The sequence below is a fragment of the Netta rufina genome (genome assembly GCF_964035555.1).
Source record: "Netta rufina genome assembly, chromosome: 2".
NCBI classification, from domain to species: Eukaryota; Metazoa; Chordata; class Aves; order Anseriformes; family Anatidae; genus Netta; species Netta rufina.
The window spans coordinates 25789163-25808550 of NC_140124.1; the positions used below are offsets into that span (position 1 = coordinate 25789163).

General features: G+C 38.8%; 1 protein-coding gene across 1 annotated transcript in view; it reads left to right on the forward strand.

Annotated features, from left to right (window-relative positions):
• The window catches only part of COL1A2 (collagen type I alpha 2 chain), a gene marked incomplete at its 5' end in the record, with an annotated part of 36573 nt that extends 19052 nt beyond the window's left edge, over positions 1-17521 (forward strand). The window contains 29 exons of the mRNA XM_084282734.1: positions 374-427; positions 817-915; positions 1651-1704; positions 2403-2456; positions 2584-2637; positions 2748-2801; positions 3599-3643; positions 4610-4708; positions 5432-5539; positions 6435-6488; positions 7051-7104; positions 7619-7672; positions 7763-7816; positions 7911-8018; positions 8765-8818; positions 8913-8966; positions 9844-10005; positions 10937-11044; positions 11470-11577; positions 12222-12275; positions 12379-12486; positions 12676-12729; positions 13080-13187; positions 13788-13841; positions 13970-14077; positions 14493-14739; positions 15163-15353; positions 16407-16649; positions 17210-17521. Coding sequence (XP_084138860.1) covers positions 374-427; positions 817-915; positions 1651-1704; positions 2403-2456; positions 2584-2637; positions 2748-2801; positions 3599-3643; positions 4610-4708; positions 5432-5539; positions 6435-6488; positions 7051-7104; positions 7619-7672; positions 7763-7816; positions 7911-8018; positions 8765-8818; positions 8913-8966; positions 9844-10005; positions 10937-11044; positions 11470-11577; positions 12222-12275; positions 12379-12486; positions 12676-12729; positions 13080-13187; positions 13788-13841; positions 13970-14077; positions 14493-14739; positions 15163-15353; positions 16407-16649; positions 17210-17356 — 2745 coding nt within the window. The 3' untranslated portion in view covers positions 17357-17521. The remainder of the gene's footprint in view (positions 1-373; positions 428-816; positions 916-1650; positions 1705-2402; positions 2457-2583; positions 2638-2747; positions 2802-3598; positions 3644-4609; positions 4709-5431; positions 5540-6434; positions 6489-7050; positions 7105-7618; positions 7673-7762; positions 7817-7910; positions 8019-8764; positions 8819-8912; positions 8967-9843; positions 10006-10936; positions 11045-11469; positions 11578-12221; positions 12276-12378; positions 12487-12675; positions 12730-13079; positions 13188-13787; positions 13842-13969; positions 14078-14492; positions 14740-15162; positions 15354-16406; positions 16650-17209) is intronic.
• Positions 17522-19388: the final 1867 nt, after the last annotated feature.

Sequence of the window (19388 nt, forward strand, 5' to 3'; positions counted from 1 at the left end):
CTAGATCCAGCCGGATTATTTCCATGTCAATGACTTTTGTCCTCTTTAATCTATTCTGTCCCTTTCTATCCCACCTCCCATGAATTGAACACTTTCAATGCATGTGTGAACTATTAAGCATCTTCAAACTCTCTACTAAGTAGAGCCTAAATGAGTTTGGGTGAAACAGGTACTTACCTGTCAGTCATTTTCAGCCACATGGAGGCACACACCACCAAACTGAACTTCAGTTTAGATGCAAACTTAATAGGACATGCAGCCCTGTTTCCACAATGTATATCCAATAACTTGGCATCTGCATGTGTACGTGTGTGTAAAAAAGCTGATTAAATGTTGGATGCCTTCTAAAGACATGAAATCTTTCCTTTCTTAGGGCCTCCCAGGTCAGCCTGGAAGCCCAGGCCCTGCTGGCAAGGAAGGTCCTGTTGTAAGTACTCTGATTTTAGTTCTGTTTTTCCAATGCATGCAAAGCATAAGCATAAACTGAGATTTAAGAAGAAATGGTCTTAACACTGAGGTCTAGTATGACTATGTAAAACCAGTAAGACTTCACTACCACATTACTCAGATCTATAAAAAACTTGCCATTCATTTCTGTGGGTCTTAGATCCAGACTATGTTCTGGAAGAGGAAGAAGTAATTCACAGCTCTATAAAAAAGAGAAAAAGGGAAGAATGCAGGTGCATGTGATGTAATAACAGTGTTTAAAAGCTAAATGGCATTTGCTTCCTGTCAGTACACTTTTCTCCTAAAACTGAACTCTCAGAACCAACTAAATTACCACCGCCATTCAATATGTATTTTTTGTTTTTCTAGGGTTTCCCTGGTGCAGATGGTAGAGTTGGACCAATTGGTCCAGCTGGCAACAGAGGTGAGCCTGGCAACATTGGATTCCCTGGACCAAAAGGTCCCACTGTAAGTACAGTAGAGTCACTTCCTATTTCTATGAAACTATTTCCAGACTAAGCCATAGGTCCCCAGCTCTAACAATCAAATACATCTCTCTGTCCTGTACTGTTTATTGGATGGCATTCACTTACATTCGAGAGTTCCATCTTAAATTGCTTTCCAATTATCTAAAACACGATTAAACAATCAGAAACAATTTTTAGGAATATTTGGACATTAAAGTGATGGTAGCTATATATATGTATTTATCACTTCTGTATATACAATTCCATAAAAGTTCTGTAAAAGCTGGACACAAAGCCTAAACTTCAGTTCCAGGGGATTGTTATTTCAAAGTGTAGTCCAAAGCTCGCTCACCTAAGAAAAGCTGTCAGTGATTTCTGTGGGGCTTTTGACATGTCCCACAGATGAAGCAAGTAACAATAGTTACCTCCTGGATTTGTAGTGTTGCTTTGCATGCACACATAGGTGTGGTGTCTGAAATAGGAAGTTACATGGAATATCAAGGGCTTGGATTGCTATGTCAAAAAAATTGGAGTTTTGAAAAGATGACACTTATTTGCATAATTATTCTATCTAACTAATTTAAAAGGACAGATGTCAGTTGTTTTTCCATTAGGGTTAAAGAAATGTTATAATAAATCTTCCAGCAAGGAGAGTATCCATCTCTATCCAGTAGTTTAGACTGAACCTAATATGAAGTCCTTGTTAACTTTCAGTGTTTTTTCTTTTCAACTTCAGGGTGAACCTGGCAAACCTGGTGAAAAAGGCAATGTTGGTCTTGCTGGCCCACGGGTATGTGGCTATATTTTTTTTATAAAGCTCCATAGAGAAAAACATAGATTTTCAAAGCCTCTTTAGTAAGATAACACTTTCTTGTGCAAACATGAGTAGGTGATGAAACAGAAAAGCACTTTAGAACTCATTCATATAGCTTCTTGTCAGTGGGGATTATTACTTAAGGATTAATATTAGTCTAAATGAAAATTATCCCTACTGGGTATTGTTTTAGTAATTAATTATGGGATATTAGCTTCCTATTAAGAGAAGAAAATAGCACTTCCTGTGCAAATTTTTGAGGAGAGAGTGTAGTTTCTAATTTATTCTATAAATTTCCAGTACTTTCTTACTGATAGTTGTAATTTAGTAAATCTTCCATGTAAGGATTCCAATAATTGGTTTGTTCTGAGAGAAATATAGTCTCCCAGCCAGGTTCCTGTATCTGTAATTCCAAATGAAGTTTTTTATAAGGATGAAGGCACTGCAATAACTAAAACAAATGCAGTGTGAGTATCTCTAGTGCTTTTTGACAGTGAAGCTCTTACAAGCAAATAGGTAAGTCAAATAAACCTAAGATGTCAGCTTAAATGTACCAGTGTGAGTTCAAACTATGCGGCCAGAGACCTTCATTTTTGTCACAGAGGCACTTGAGAGAGATATAACTCATAACAAATCAAAACTTTGATAACAGATTTCTACTTGAACACATTTAGGGTGCTCCTGGTCCTGAGGGAAACAACGGTGCTCAAGGTCCTCCTGGTGTCACTGTAAGTAATAGACTCCACATAGATCCAATACATGATTTATTTTTCATCAATGGGACTTCCCATTTTCAAATCCATTTTCCTTTATTTCTGCTACCAAGTTAATCCCTTGGTTTTTCATTCCATCCAGGGCAACCAAGGTGCAAAGGGTGAACAAGGTCCAGCTGGCCCTCCTGGCTTCCAGGTAAGTAACTACACGCTCTGCCTAACTTTATTTATGTTTTACAAAGCATGAAGTGCTTCTGCCTTAACTTTATTTGTATCCTTTTTTTTTTTTTTTTTTTTTACACTTAGGGTCTGCCAGGTCCCTCAGGTCCAGCTGGTGAAGCTGGTAAACCCGGTGAAAGGGTGAGTGCCATACACAGTACTGCACAAGTATGGGCAGGTATTGCATAGATGTTACACTTAGAACTGCACATGTGGTGAAGCAAATGCTCGTTGAATGTATTTGCCAAACTGATCTGTGTTATATATAAAGTTTAATAGTCGCTTTTGTTAAAGGTAGCCATAAATGGAGAAGGTCCTTTGTCATTTTCAACATACTCACTTTTTCAAAGTTCTGGTGTGAAAAAATAAAAACAGTGCTTTCTTTTTGGGCCATAAGCAGTATTAATATCCCCCACAAAAGACAAGACAGTACATGAAGCATATTTTAGTCCAAATTTCTTTTGAAATCTACAAGGTTCAGTCTTAATTGTCATTACTCCAGTTGTATGGCTTTGCACATAACCAACTGCAGTGGTTTTACAATGGCATGCAACTGAGGTAACTCAGTGATTATTCATGCACCAGGTTCTGCACAGTTAATGTGTGATGGAACCTGCAAATTGTGCATGCTATGCATCATAACCACCCTTAAAGTTGATAGTTACATCATTCCATGTCCCAGTGTAAAAACTTACACTGCATGTGCCTGACATGAGCTTGGAATTTAATAGCTCAAGAGGTACAGCTGTTATCATGTGTGCTTTGAGATTTTGTGCAGTTATGAAAAGCATTTATGTATCTAAAAGATTAATTTTAATCTGAAGATTTTCGATATACTGCTGCAATTTGAGAAGTATTTCTATTTGCTGCTAAGAAACATTCAATTTAATAAGTTTGCTTTTGAAATAACTTTTATCAATCCATCTCCTCTCTTCTAGGGTCTTCATGGTGAATTTGGTGTCCCCGGTCCTGCTGGCCCAAGAGTGAGTAATTCATTTGAAATCTAGTAGAGACTGTCTTAATAAAGTGTTCAGTAATAATATGAACTATATACTTTTACAAGTGATATGGTTTAGTGGAGGACTTGTTAGTGTTAGGTCAGAGGTTGGACTAGGTGATCTTGGAGGTCTCTTCCAACCTAGATGATTCTGAGATTCTGAAGTTTCTCAAGACAGACAGCTCTTCTTGGGTACAGAACACAGCAGACTGACTACCTGGAAAGAGAATTTTCTCTTCTTTCCACTTGTCAGGGTATATGATTACACAATACACACCAGTGTTAGTAAACTCCTAAATAAGCAATACAAATATTATCCAAGTAATGAAGTCATGATGAGCCGATCTATTTTTTTTTTGCATTAACAAACTTCACAATGGGAGTGTGGATGGCAAGAGACTGGTCCTACAGTGTTACTCTGAGGCCTGGTACATAGGAGAATTTTCAGCTCCATTGTCTGTAGGTCGACTTAATCCTGACCAGTTCAGTGATACCATCCCTTGCTAGCCAGCTCCTGCCTCTGATGTAATAGCAGTGTAAACCAGTGGTGGGCAGAATCCAGAGCCTGGAATAGTCATTAGATATTGCCTTCACCTCTCTTCATTCCTGTGCCATTATCTGCCCTAAAATTGATAGCATAAGCTCCATTTGACAACAGTAAGCAAGTCATTATTCAAGAGGAAACACAGTAGCCAAATTCCATGATCAAGAAGTACCTGTAGTTTAATTGTCAGCTGTTATGATACAAGACTTTGATACTTTGCTATATTTGTGTCAAAAGCTAGAGACCGATCTTCTGACCAATTTAGTTAATATGTCCATAATTTTAATATTAATACTGGTTTGTTCAGATGAAAATGCATCATAATGTCACTGCTATCAGTCAGTTCTTTTAAATCTCTAAGCTACAGACCAATTCTAGGAGAAACTCCAATCAGACTGTCTCTTGCAGGGTGAGCGTGGTCCTCCTGGTGAAAGTGGTGCTGTTGGTCCTGCTGGTCCCATTGGAAGCCGTGGTCCATCTGGCCCACCAGGCCCTGATGGTAACAAGGTATGTCTCTGTCTCTTCTAGCTGCTATTGCCTCACTGTTGAATTGCTGATGAGGGCAGTCAAAAGCCTTCCTTACTCAGCATAGGTGATTAGTAGGTAATGGGTAACCTACACACTACAGCCACTGGGCCATTAGTTCAAGTAGTAAAGCTCCGTGGTAGTAATAGTAAAGCTCACAGATAGTCTCCACTAACAGATTTTTTGTTTAGCTTTACAGAGTATAGAAGGGGAGCTCCAGTTTGAAAGCAGTTTGAATACAGCTTGTCAGCGGGGAATACTATTACTCTGAGACAGGGTGGAAGACTTTGGCCAAAATTCATACTAAACTCTGTTTATACCCACCTTGGGCAAGATGTTCTTGAGTTTAGTAAGCAGTATTTTCCCCAAAACATTAGCATGATAATAAGTGATCATCTACCAAGCCAACACTGTCTGAATGCTGAGTGTGGGGCTCAATTTTCAAGATTTACACATGTACTCTTTCTACTAAAGTTTACTTTAGATTGTGGGACAGACTAACTCCTCAGGAGTCCACAGAGTCAGAGTTTGTCTGACATCTTCACTAGCTGAAAAAGTAAAATACATACAATAGCTTGAGACCAAATACTACTACTGAGTCTATTTAAAAGTAAGCAGAATGATGGTCTGAGTAGTAATGACGACTTTGTTCCATATTGTATGAATTATTTCACTCTGTCTTACAAGATATCCTGTTGCTGCTAGGGTGAGCCTGGTAATGTTGGTGCTGCTGGTGGTCCTGGCCCTGCTGGCCCTGGTGGAATCCCAGGAGAGAGAGGTGTTGCTGGTGTTCCAGGAGGCAAGGGTGAGAAGGTAAGATTAGTGGTCTAACCTGCTTTGTTATGGCATACACAGGTTTGGGAGATACTTGAATTACCCTCGCTGAAGAAAAAAAAGTTACCCAAATGACTTTTATTTATGGTGAAACTATTTCATAGTGTTTCATTAATACTCCATTAATACGAGTTTTGTTGGTCCAACAGACTGACAATCTTTTGAGGTACTAAGGCTGGATTTTCATCTTAGCTTAGCATTTTGAATCAGTTTAAGTGGCAGTTGTAACTTCACAGGGTTGGATAACAACCAGCTTATCTTTGCCAAAGTAATATTAAATTTGTGTAGGCTTTACAGCAGGAATAGGCTTACAGATCACAAAGAACTGAATCTTTGATCAGATCCCTAACTGCTTTACTCTAGATGCAGTGCCTATGATATGTAAATCAATTACAAAAAATTGTGATTGTATCAGATATAAATAAAATCAGAAACCATTTTAGCTGGTTTAAGCAGTTAAATAAAGCTGTGAAGTCTAGTTGAGTGCAAGTCCTGTTGCAACTTCTGTTTTATTCATGTAATTATCCTTAATTGATTTCTATCTTGTTAGGTACATCTTGTTCTAAATTCTATTCTGTTCATTATTTAAACTCTATACTGAGATTTCTAGAACTTAGATTTTTTTCAGTCAAAACAATAGTCATTTAGTGTAAATGAAGTTGTAAGGAACTTACGATAAAAATGGCTTACACCTTTTTGTAAAATACTATGCACTGACATGCAGGTTAATAAGTCCATTCTCACACTAAACCCACCATGATATATATCTCTAATGCATGTAGACTCAGCAAACAGCTCAGGGTTTCTTTCTTAGAAACTATTCTGTTCATTGCCAATATAATTGCTTTTTTCCTCTCTGTGTATGATTTTCTAGGGTGCCCCAGGTCTGAGAGGTGATACTGGTGCCACTGGAAGAGATGGTGCTCGTGTAAGTATTTCTTGGTTCTACCTGAGTTTGCCTTGCTGCACTTCAGAACTTAAGTGACTAAAAAGAATATTTGGGGCTTTCATTTTCCAGTGTATTGTATTTCCTCTTACAGCTGTTTGCTTTTGAGGCAAATCAGCATGATTGTGTAGCCCCTAGTCCAGAGATGTTTGAATCACTTCTCACTGTACGTGAGAAGTGATCACTTCTCACGTACACAAGTCAGTGAAATGATATCAGAGATCAATGTATTTCATAGACAGTTTTCAATGTGATATTGGGCTGGGCCTATAAACTTCCAGAGGACAGAGACAATGAAAAAGCAGCCTGTAAAAACACAAAATTATCATTAATTTGACATCTCAGCTGCCTGTCCTAGATAGCATGTTTTGGGAAGAAAACTATAAACTCTTGATAAAATCATGTGTCGTTTATATTAAGTGTTCTTTATATTAAAATATCTGGAAGAAAATCACATTTATCACCAGGAGAAAAGAGAAAAAAAATAAGTAGTCATTCTTGCTTACATATTGTTAGAAATGTTGTCCTGTCTCTTGACTTCTAGGGTCTCCCTGGTGCTATTGGTGCTCCTGGCCCTGCTGGTGGTGCTGGTGACCGGGTAAGTCTACTCTCTGAATGAAAAATCATCTTGCTTGTTTATATAGTTTACCCACAGCAGGAGTATTGATGAAGTGTCTAGTCTAATAAAAAACAATTCCAACTTGTTGAAGTGTAAGTTTTTAAGTTTTTCACATCTGGAAGGTAAGGCTGATTGTGATTTTGCCGTAGCACCCATGCCTCTTCTTAAAAGGACAGGAAAGGGATAAACATCTATATGGCAGTGTTTTTTACTGAGAGAAAAATTTGATTTGGGCCTTATTGGAATTCTTTCCAGTTGAGGTTAATTGCTGTGATCCTGCTCATGCAGTGGGAAGACATTCTGATAACGGTGCCGAAGAACCACGCATTAGCTCATAATGATTCTTTATCCTGTCCAGTTATCATTAGAAATTATTAAAGAAGTGCAGGTCAAAACAGACAAGTGGAGACTTACTTATGCATCTGTACCACAAGGTCTACTGTGTTCTGACTACTGTGGTGTTCCCCCACATCATGTCTTCTATCTGTTTCAGGGTGAAGGAGGTCCTGCTGGTCCTGCCGGTCCTGCTGGTGCCCGTGGTATTCCTGTAAGTAAAATTCCTTCCACTAGTCCAGTGTCAAAGACATGATGTTCAGAAAAATGCCCTCTTAAAGCCAATTCATTGTCCTCTCTTTAGGGTGAACGTGGTGAGCCTGGTCCCGTAGGTCCTAGTGGATTTGCTGGACCTCCTGTGAGTATTGTTGACCTCTTATGGATTCACACCATTCCTTTACTTTCTTTTTATGCTTTTCCAACTCCTTATTGTGTTTCTTTTTGGCCCATAGGGTGCAGCTGGTCAGCCTGGTGCTAAAGGCGAACGTGGACCTAAAGGACCTAAGGGTGAAACAGGACCCACAGGTGCTATTGGGCCAATTGGTGCTTCTGGACCACCAGTAAGTGAACTGTCTTTGTAAAACACGTGGTTCCTAACTGTGCTAAGCAAGAAATATGCTAGCCTGAAGGCCTTGAATTTTAAAAAGGTAATTAAAAAAAGAAACTAGGCTGTGAGGAAAGTCAGCATTCTGATTTTCACACACTATATCAACTTTGTCAATCTATTTATGTGGGCTCAGATCGTGAGTCTGGAACTGAAAGGAAGAGAAATAAGTAAATAATTTTCAACTTGCCCTGAAGATCAGCAAAATCAGTCTATCTTGGACCGTTCAGGGGGTGTCTGTGGGTAAGTTCCTGAGCTGAGGACCCTGATACCTTCCTCTCAAAGACAGAATATGTTGTTGCAAATAAGTTTCAGTCCCAGTCATGCAGAAGCATATGTGCAAATTTGTCTCTGCACCCACTTGCAAAAAGGCTTTTTATGTGCTTACACCTTTATAGCCCAAAGGTACACACTACTTCACCTGCATGCGGCCCATTACTGGGGAGTTGGTGTAAATAATGCAGAAAGTCAGGCCTCAGTCTCTGAAATACTGTAAAGTGTTGCAAGATAACATGGCTCAGGGATCTTACCATATGCTTTAGGGCAATACCAGGCCTTGGAACTAAATTAACTTCTAACTTAACTTAACTTGGAACTAGCTTAACTTTTGTAAGAGTGAAACTGACCCCTTGACATCCACTTTTTGTGAATATAAGCAGTCTTTGCTTGAATCATCTGTCTCTTTCAATCCTTCACACATAGGGTCCTGCTGGTGCTGCTGGTCCTGCTGGTCCTCGTGGTGATGCTGGTCCTCCTGTAAGTCTTCAGGCTTTTAACATTAGTGTTGTTGCTTTCCATAAAGTCATTGTTTCCTTTGAACCAAATTTTTGTTTTTTACTTTTATTTTTAGGGCATGACTGGTTTCCCTGGTGCTGCTGGAAGAGTTGGTCCTCCAGGCCCTGCTGTAAGTAACTAATGGAAAAGTTTTAATGGGAGACAAGTCCAAAGTTGGATTGGTTAGGAATAATCCTCATCTTTGTTACATGGACTCAAATTCTGACTGTGCTGGAATTACTTCAGGTCTTTACCTGGATGAGAGTCACTTAACTGCTTAAATTCCCAGAGTGGGAGTTAGGCATTTAGTTTATTTTTTTTACAAGCCATCAAGCATCTGTCTGCATCTTGAAGTACCTAGCCATTTGTAAAAATTCGGGGTTCTTTTGTTTTTATTCATTGAGAGTAACTACATTACCACTGATTTCGTGTAGAATAAGAAGGTTGTGACCTTCCTCACAAAGTATGGAGAGATTATTTTTTGTCCACACTTTCTAAAGTATCTGCAGTTCCATCCCCTGTCTGAAACAGGGCAACCTCTCCTTTTGTTTAAGAAGGGATTCACTGCTGCTTTATTTCTCAGCCAAAAATTCTTATTTTGTATTGACTTTTGTAAAACTTCCTTTTCACAAGGGTGTTTCAACCATTTGGAAAAGGTATTTCTTTCCTATAGTTAAATATACTTTAAATCCAAGTATCCAAAGCAAAACAATCCTGTTGAAATGTTTTCTTGTAGACTTTATAGTTGCAATTAATGTCTCCAGAGCCAACCAATATTTTCATATAAATTCTGCCACATTCACTATGTATAGTGAATATATATATTCAATAATTCTACCAATTCCAGCTATCCACAGCTAACAGAAGAGTAGCAGTTGCTTCTCTGGAACAGCTGATAACTTGTTTATTGCAAAGTACCATTTTTGTACATGGATGTAAAACAAAACCTGTTATCCCCAGTTAATTGGTCTATATTGTAATGATGTCATGTTCATACTCAATCCTAGGGCATCACTGGTCCCCCTGGTCCTCCTGGCCCAGCTGGCAAAGATGGTGCTAGAGGTCTGCGTGGTGATGTTGGTCCAGTTGGCCGTACTGGTGAACAAGGTATTGCTGGCCCACCTGGTTTTGCTGGAGAGAAAGGTCCATCTGGAGAGGCTGGTGCTCCTGTAAGTTATTAAGTATCACATCTCATTAAAACTATCTCTCTTCAAGTAAATGTTACAGCTTCTAAGAGTGTTTTGGTACCTCTGAGGGGCTTTTCTCCTTTACCCTTAAATTTGGCAAAGCTTTTAAGCAGAAGCTCTACTGAGACTCAAGAAATAGTTTATAAAGATGTAGCTAAGTGGAAAGTCTTTGGTGCACTTGTCAGACATGAATTAAAATTTTGTAGGTGACAGTTGAAAACTTGTTCTATGTCTAGTATCAAACAAAGAATGCTCTAGTTTTATGTTGTAATAAAAACATAGTTGACATAGAGGGCCTGACTAATTAAGGATAATAAATAGGGTGATCAGTCAGGATGATTACTTAGGCCAAGTTTAGTAGCACATGCTCAAATTTAAGGAAATTGAAAAATCTCTTAACTAAACAACCTTTGCCTTTCAATGGGTCAGTGAAGAGCTCTAAGGCTTGTCTGAAGATATTAGGAACTGCCTAGGTATTTTTCTAAGGCTATCTTAGAATTAGATGATCAATTTCTTCACTGTGGAATCCCCTCACACAGTTCCCCTCGCACAGTCATCTTCCCTGTACTGAATGCCCCAGTTTTCCTGTACCACCTGCTGTTAGTGAATGGGAAGGACTCAATGGATCTTGCCTAGTTTTCTAGAAAGGAGAAGTGTATGACAGTTCTTCAGAAAGAGCATTTAACTGTTGAGAGCATTAAACTGTTGTTTAAACAGTTGGGGAGGGGAGGTGTAGAACCAGCATTACCTCCTCACAGACCCTTACCTTTGGTTACAAATTCTTCCATATTGGAACTGGCACTGATGCACATTGAGATCTTTGGAAAGTAGTTACAGAGCAGAACAAATGAGAAGTGTGAAGGGCCTTTAAAACCATTTTTCCTCTGTTAATATAAATGTCTTCATGTCATAGGGTCCTCCTGGTACCCCAGGTCCTCAGGGTATTCTTGGTGCTCCTGGTATCCTTGGTCTGCCTGGCTCTCGGGGAGAACGTGGTCTTCCAGGCATCTCTGGAGCAACAGTGAGTATATGTCTATTAACTGCTTTAAACAGACCAGTGTAAAGAAAAATTAGGTCTCCTCTTAAGGAACACTATGGGACAGATCTAGATTCTGCTGATGCAAACAGATGATACTTATATGGAGCCTACAGACTTAGAGCAGCAGGGGAAATTATTGCTTGCCACAGACAAGATTTGTGTCTGCAGGTGAGCATATTTTTGAAGGGCATCAGGGGTTTCTGTTCTTAGCAAGGCATAGAAGAGGCAGAAAATTTAGGATGAAGGTGACATTTGCTATAGTTAGAGATGTTTCTCCTTGTCTTCTTGTTCTGTTTCACTTCAGAATCGATTAGAGAAATGTTTCTCTTAGATATAGGCTGAAAGTTCTGTAAGACTGTTTTTGTTGTATTATATGTCACATTTTGTTACCACTGTTCCTGTATTAGGGTGAACCTGGTCCCCTGGGTGTTTCTGGTCCTCCTGGTGCTCGTGGTCCCTCTGGTCCCGTGGGTTCTCCTGGTCCAAATGGTGCTCCTGGTGAAGCTGGTCGTGATGTAAGCTGTCTTATTTCCTCTTCAAGATTGCTTTTGTTTTGAGCCAAAGACAAATACACAGAAAATCTGGATACAACTGGTGGTTGTTCTGCTAGTGAACTTATACCTTCCAATTCTCGGTGGCCTTGCTACCAGCTCTTCAGAGCAGTGAATAAATTTATCTATCTAACTTAGCCATCCAGGTTAGTAGTTCACCTTTAAGAAGGGTATCCATACAATGGCTAGACATAACTTACATTATAAGAATAGTTAAAATATAATATATACAAATTATCTTTTATCCTGTACAGTTAACTTTTGTAAAGCTTTCTGTGGGCTTTATCAGGGAAGCTTATTTGATAATTGAAGTACTCCAGTACTAACTTTTCATTTAGAGAAATAGAAGAAAAACAACAAAAAAGTTGCATTCTATATTGATCATGTAAAACCAAAAATATTTGAAGACTGTCTTAGTTTTCTGAGAACACTAATCTATTTAAGGGACTCAAGAGTGGCATCTATAATGAAAGGCTTGATATCTTCAAGATTTTAGCTATCCCACCTTAATGTCTTCTCAATCTCATTGGGAGCAATCAGGCTGACACACAGTTCTGTATGATATGAATGTTGATGGAATGTAATATTTTTAATTGGTATTTTAACAGGGCAATCCTGGAAATGATGGTCCTCCAGGCCGTGATGGTGCTCCTGGTTTCAAGGTAATTTGTTCTTTCCTTCTATTTTATGCTCACAAAAGAAGTATTCCAATATGTGTAAGTCAGTAGTAACACAGTCTCTCCTCTTGTGTTCCCTTGCTTTCAGGGTGAGCGTGGTGCTCCTGGTAGCCCTGGTCCCAGTGGTGCCTTGGGTGCTCCTGGTCCTCATGGTCAAGTTGGTCCTGCTGGAAAGCCTGGAAACCGTGGTGATCCTGTAAGTTGATGAGATCTTGCATTTTTTGATTGATATGGGACTAACATTTGTCCATCATACATGCATACATTATACATCAAAACCTTGCAATATGTGGATAATTATTTAATAAAAGTTCCATGCTTTATATATCTCTGCAGAAAACAAAGTATGATATACAACAGTGACATGCATTTTCTTTTGTTTCAGGGTCCTGCTGGTCACGTCGGTCCTGCTGGTGCTTTTGGTCCAAGAGGTCTTGCTGTAAGTCTGGTTTCTAAATACATTACTACATTGTTGCAATAAGAGAAAACATGTTTTATTATTAAGGGCTCACAACTGTGCTCAAGCCCAAAAAGTAATGCTTAAAGAGCTGTAAATATTTATAGACCTAGAATCTTGATCAGACATCTCTCTCCTGGGACCAATCCTGAGGCTTTTGGAATTGACACTCTTCCTGGGTGTCAGGAAGAGTGTCAACACAGGATGCATATAAATATATCAGGGGTAACCTATGGCATAACGTAGAATGCTTGTTCTTAATTTTTGCTTTGACGGTAATAACTACTTGAAGCTTTGTGTTTTGTTCCTCTGACATCTGTATCCCTTCCTAGGGCCCACAAGGTCCACGTGGTGAGAAAGGTGAACCTGGTGACAAGGGTCATAGAGGTCTGCCTGGCCTGAAGGGACACAACGGATTGCAGGGTCTTCCTGGTCTTGCTGTAAGTAAACGATTTTCAGTATTTTGACTTACTCCAGTCTGCATCATCTTTCAAAGGCCTCTTTAACATTCAATGCTCTCCACATAAAATGGCAAGTTTTCATAATGCCATTGATAGATGATCTTAGAACTGCGAATACTGTGAGCCCTGAAACTCAAGTGCATTTGACTAGTGCAGAATTTTAAAAGCTCTGCTTTTGTTTTAGTATTATTTCCCTTTTTTTCCTCAGAAGTTCGAAAGCTTTTGTATCACAGAGAAGCAGAATTCATTTGTAGATTGTCTTCCCTTTAAATTCTGGTATCCTCTTCAGGAATCTTATTTTTTAGGCTCTTATTTTTAAATGCTTCTCAGAAAATCTGAAGAAACAATGTAGAGACTTTTATATAGGTTATCCATGTAAATATGTCCTTTCGCTCTCTCTCCTCCCTCCGTAAAACAGGCATTTTATATCCCAGCTCCACTAATAAATGCCAGTAGCCCTAGATTTCCATTCTCTGAACCCAAATACACCTGCTGATTATAGTTCCCTCTTGAATCATGCTAATACAATGTGTGGTACTGCATTTTTTTAAATGACTATGAATTTGTCTTTCCCAATAGGGCCAACATGGTGATCAAGGTCCTCCTGGTAACAACGGTCCTGCTGGCCCAAGGGTATGTAAATATAAGAGCATATGCAAATAATTCTCCCATTGTTTTATGCAATAAATTTTTACACTCCTGTTTACGAATCCCTTTTTCTAGTGTTCTCTACTGTCATTAAACTGTTCGTTTCCTTTCAGGGTCCTCCTGGTCCTTCTGGTCCTCCTGGTAAAGATGGTCGCAATGGTCTCCCTGGACCTATTGGCCCTGCTGGTGCACGTGGCTCTCATGGTAGCCAAGGCCCTGCTGTGAGTATAACTTTATTTTGTTGATTTAATGCATTGAGGTCACAGTTGCAAGAAAATAACTTCAAAAACTTAATAGTTTAAATAGATGTGTTTTCATTTGAGGAAAAAAGAAAATCCAAAAGTTGTTTAACATCCAACGTTTCCCGAATAGGGAACATCTCAATGGTTCCCTAATAAACCTGAAGTCCTTGTTCATTTCTTATGGCCAGCTGGTATATGCACAAAGATGTGGCAGTCCTACACAGTCAATCTTCTAGTCCATAGTGGTTACCATATAATGGGTCCATAAATCCTTCCTCAGATTAGAGCTGAGAGTGCTAGGACTTCAATAGGGCAATGCATGTGTGGAAGCAGTCAACTGAAAACCATATTTATAATAGAATGCTTCTTGTCTTTCCCTTTTGAAAAACTTTAGGGTCCCCCTGGTCCTCCTGGCCCACCTGGTCCCCCTGGTCCCAATGGTGGTGGATATGAAGTTGGCTACGATGCAGAATACTACCGGGCTGATCAGCCTTCTCTCAGACCCAAGGATTACGAAGTTGATGCCACTCTGAAAACATTGAACAACCAAATTGAGACCCTGCTGACCCCAGAAGGCTCCAAAAAGAACCCAGCTCGCACCTGCCGTGACCTGAGACTTAGCCACCCAGAATGGAGCAGCGGTATGTTGGTGCCAGATACTTGCCCCTTCTGTCTCAGGGAGTACTTCCAGCTTATTGGCTTTCTTTGATGAATGGTATCCCTGGCTAACAGGTGAAAATACTAAATAACAGGTGAAGGAGTTCTGTTTGCCTTCCCTGAAAATGCCTATCTATGAAGTCATTCTGACAAGTTTTTCTTATCTGTTGTTGTGCAATTATTGCAATAATTTTTCAAAATAATACAAAAATATTTAAGCCTAGTTTTTGAATACAAATCCCTATATATTGACGATCTAAAATACATATTTCACCCAACTGTCACCCTAATATTTTATTTAGCTGTGATATTCATGACCCCTCTCTTGAGTTCCTGTATTAAAACTATTGAATATAAACTGGATGCAAATGTTAGCCTGTCATTCATATTTCTTTCCTCAATTACAGGTTTCTACTGGATTGATCCTAACCAAGGCTGCTCTGCAGATGCCATTAGAGCATACTGTGACTTTGCCACTGGTGAGACTTGCATCCATGCTAACCCTGAGAATATTCCCACTAAGAACTGGTATGTCAACAAGAACCCCAAGGACAAGAAGCACGTATGGTTTGGTGAAACCATCAATGGTGGCAGTCAGGTAAGTGATGTACTGGAGAATGATTGTTTCTGACAGTGCTGTCTGAAGAATTCCCCATCTAATGTGTCTCAGTGAGCAAAACTTAACTTAAGCTCTTGGAGGAAAAATAGGAAAAGGGGGAAAAACCACCTTTTAACCTTTTCTCTCAAGGGAACACAGTTCCATTTCTGAGTTGAATCACAACTCACTAAAATTATTTCTTAGTATTGTTCTAACTCTTCTTGGTGCCTGCAAATGTTCAGTTCAGTATAAGTGGCTATTTCTAAGGGAATCCTGGGCTGGAATATGCTATATTAGTATAAAGACAGTCCAGAAACTGTCTGAAAAAGTAGAAAAACATCTTTGCTTATCCTTTTAATTGGGATTTATTTTTAACAATTGCACTGTTCCTAGATTGGATCTATTATGTGTAATAAAAATATCTAAGTGTATGCTACAGTGACACTCAGAATTGTTGGTCTAAGTAAAACCAAGACAACAGCCTGCTGAAAATCTCTTATGTGTAGTGAAGGAGATCTAATTATGTAACTCCTAAATGAAATTGAATTAGTCTGAAATCAGTGTCCCAAGTTCTTTAGTATAAGAACATAACATTCATCACTGTGTCAGAACAAGGGTAGTCTAGAGTCCTGTTTCTCATACTGGCTAAAATCAGATGCTGTAAAAGGATATAAGAAGGAAACAAACATCCTTAACATCCACAGACGCTATTTTATTAAACTGAAAAAAAAAAAATCAGGATTTTCTTGATCCAGGAGTTGTTTCTGTGTATTTATGGAAACAATAGATTTCTCATCTTCAAACATCTGATCTCATCTTAAAATCCACATGAACTGCCAACAGTGATATTTTGGAACAGAGTTCCACAGCTTAACTGCATGCCCTCATGATTGGTTTTTAGCCTATTTCCTGCTAGTTTCATATGGTGTTCTCTAGCTCTGCAGTTGCAGTAGGCAGACTTCTGTGATTTTTTTTTAATGTTCCTAGAACAACTACTCAAACATCCACCTTTCCCCAGCAATACAATTGACTGTTTTCCTTTCTGTTTTTCAGTTTGAATACAACGATGAAGGCGTGACTTCAAAGGATATGGCCACCCAGCTTGCCTTCATGCGTCTGCTGGCCAACCATGCCTCCCAGAACATCACCTACCACTGCAAGAACAGCATTGCCTACATGGATGAGGAGACTGGAAATCTTAAAAAGGCTGTCATACTGCAGGGCTCCAATGATGTTGAACTACGAGCTGAAGGCAACAGCAGATTCACTTTCAGTGTTCTCGAGGATGGCTGCTCTGTAAGTAACACAAAGGGTGTGCACAGTGATTGCGATAATGACAGCGTTGTGCTTTCATTCAGAATTAGGTTATCAGTGAGATCAGCAGAATTTTACCCACTGAAGATAAGTAGCCTATAGAACTAACTATGCCAATGTTTAACAAGTGGCAAAGACCAGGGTACAAACAAATCCTCCCTGTACTGTGCAGCATGGCATGAAAGAAAAAGCTTTTAAGAGGGATCAGGCCCAAATTCTGTGTAAACTGAAGACTCTTTAGAAAGTAGTTCAGAAGCTGCAGGAGGGGCAGGATCAAGTCCTCAATAGCTCAGGCAAGGTTCTCTGAGGATTTAACATCAGTGTGAATAATATGGTGATGTAGAGCATCACACACGTTACTTCAGAAGATTAAAGTAAATGTTTCCTCTTTATCAGAGATATGAATAGTTTGATGTGGGTATCCTACTTGCAAACAATGGCAGCAGAATTAACATGAACTTCTTTCAGAAACTATCGAATCAGGTAGAACAATTCTCAGTACTATGAACAATGTAATAACTCTAATGAATCATCTCTTGCAGAAAAAGAACAATCAATGGGGCAAAACGATCATTGAATACAGAACAAATAAGCCATCTCGCTTGCCCATCCTCGACATTGCACCTTTGGATATTGGCGGCGCTGACCAAGAATTCGGTTTGGACATTGGCCCAGTCTGTTTCAAATAAATGAACTAAAATTAACTTAAAGCCCCCCCCCAAATTATTCTCTTTGTCATTTCTCTTTATAATGAAAGCTGACTCCTTCCATTCCTTCTGTTCATCTACTTGCTTAAAGTCTGGGCGAAAGAGAAGGAGAAGAATTGATTGGAGCATTGTGCAATGAAATTTTAATACAGCCCCAAAAGGACTTGGAAGTGTTTCAAGATTAACACCTTGCTTTGGGAAATGTCAACCTTTGTAAAGAAAAAAAAAAAATGAAATAAAAAAAATCATGAAAGTTTGCACCACTTGTGGCCTTTGAATATCTTCCACAGAGGAAGTTTAAAACCATGACTTCCAAAGGTTTAAACTACCTCATACACTAAACTAATTGTGATCCACATCCTTTGTAGGCACTTTTCCATATCATATGAGTTATTTTCAGTTCCACTCAGAATACAGTGGTGCTAATTTCAGTATTACACAGTATATTTCCAATACTTGAACTTTAATGGTGCTAACAGAATTTAAAATATTTCTTCTGTTTCTTTGACGTCTGTCTCAAAGCTTAGAATGTCCTGTCTCACCCCCAGCTTAAGCATGTGGATCGTTTTTCCTCATCTTTGTCCTCCAAAATCAGGTGTGCCTGCTTTCAAATCTCATTTTCATCTTCTACGATGGGTAAAAAAGAATCATCACTTCTCAAAAAAGAAAATGTATTTTGTATATGTGAGATGTTTAAATTGTGAAAAAAAAAATAATGAAATAAAGCATGTCCAGTGTTCCAAAAGAAACTACTGAATGAGTAAAGTTACTTGCTTAGATACATCAGCAGATATTTATAGCCAGAATTTAAAGTACATTTCCATTACTGTAAGTATCTTTCTTAGCCCATTGCTGTAAAACACTTGCTTGGAGCATTTAAAAACTGCTTGCAGCTGTATTCAGGGTGTGGTTTTCTACTTGACTCTTCATTTCAACATCACCTTTTGAAAAGTCCCCAAGAAAATTAATAACATCATGCCTCATTGTACAAGAACTTCAAAGCCATAAATAATTATTTGTGTTTTTTTTTTTTTTTTCCAAATTCTAAGCAAGATTAACATCCAAAAGAAGGATCATTTTCTTGTTAAAGGGTAGCAAGAAAATGAAGATTCTGTCTTGTCGAAAGCTGCTTCATGTTGAGAGAGTAGTGCTGGCTGACATTCTGCTACAATCAGCAGGACTGTTTTTTGAAATGATGTGTAAAAGTCAGAGCAAGGCATCTCTAAATTCAGTCCATCTAGTCAGGAAGATCAGGCTTTTTGTTAGGCCCTTATAGTTCATACAGTTGTGTATGAGATGCAAATCTACCCACTGTTAACTTTAGTAATTTAAAATCACAAGAAACACCCTAAGAACCAAAGACTGCTCTTTTCTGAGACCTTTTAAAATACTACTATCATGCAGTGCTTTTCTGAAAGCCCTAAATGAATTGTAGTTTAAACAGCAATGGGTTTGGAATCAGGAAGAATTTGAGAGGTGCTGGAGAGAAACCGCAAAATACAAGGAGGACAATGGCAAGAGCAGGTAAGGGGAGAGCTGAGACAGGCTTAATCAGCAGGATCCTCTGAAGGGAAACCTGAAGAAAATATCCAGCAGAAAGCCCCTGTAAGCCTGAAGACAGCCCCTGAATGTTAGTGGCTAAGAATGCAAAGGCAGTTCCAAACAGTGCAAGGAGGAATAAGCACAAAAAATTGTTTCTGAAGGAAGCTTTTTGTTCTTGCTCACAACTGATTAAGGAAAAAAGGGCAAATATCAAAATATGGCTCTAGGTGCAGCTGCTGTGTGCCTACAGATATGTGTCAAATTAATAGAAGGAGAATTGCCATAATAAAGTATAGCCCTTCTTTCTCTTAAGTGAATAAAACATAGTTTCATGTAAATAACTACTGTTATTCATTGGACCACGATGATTATTTGAGTGTTAGTATTTCAATCATTGTCTTGGTATTTAAAAATCTTTGTTGTTGCTGCTGTAAAGAAAAATTAAATTATTAAAATGTTAAGAGTTTGTTTT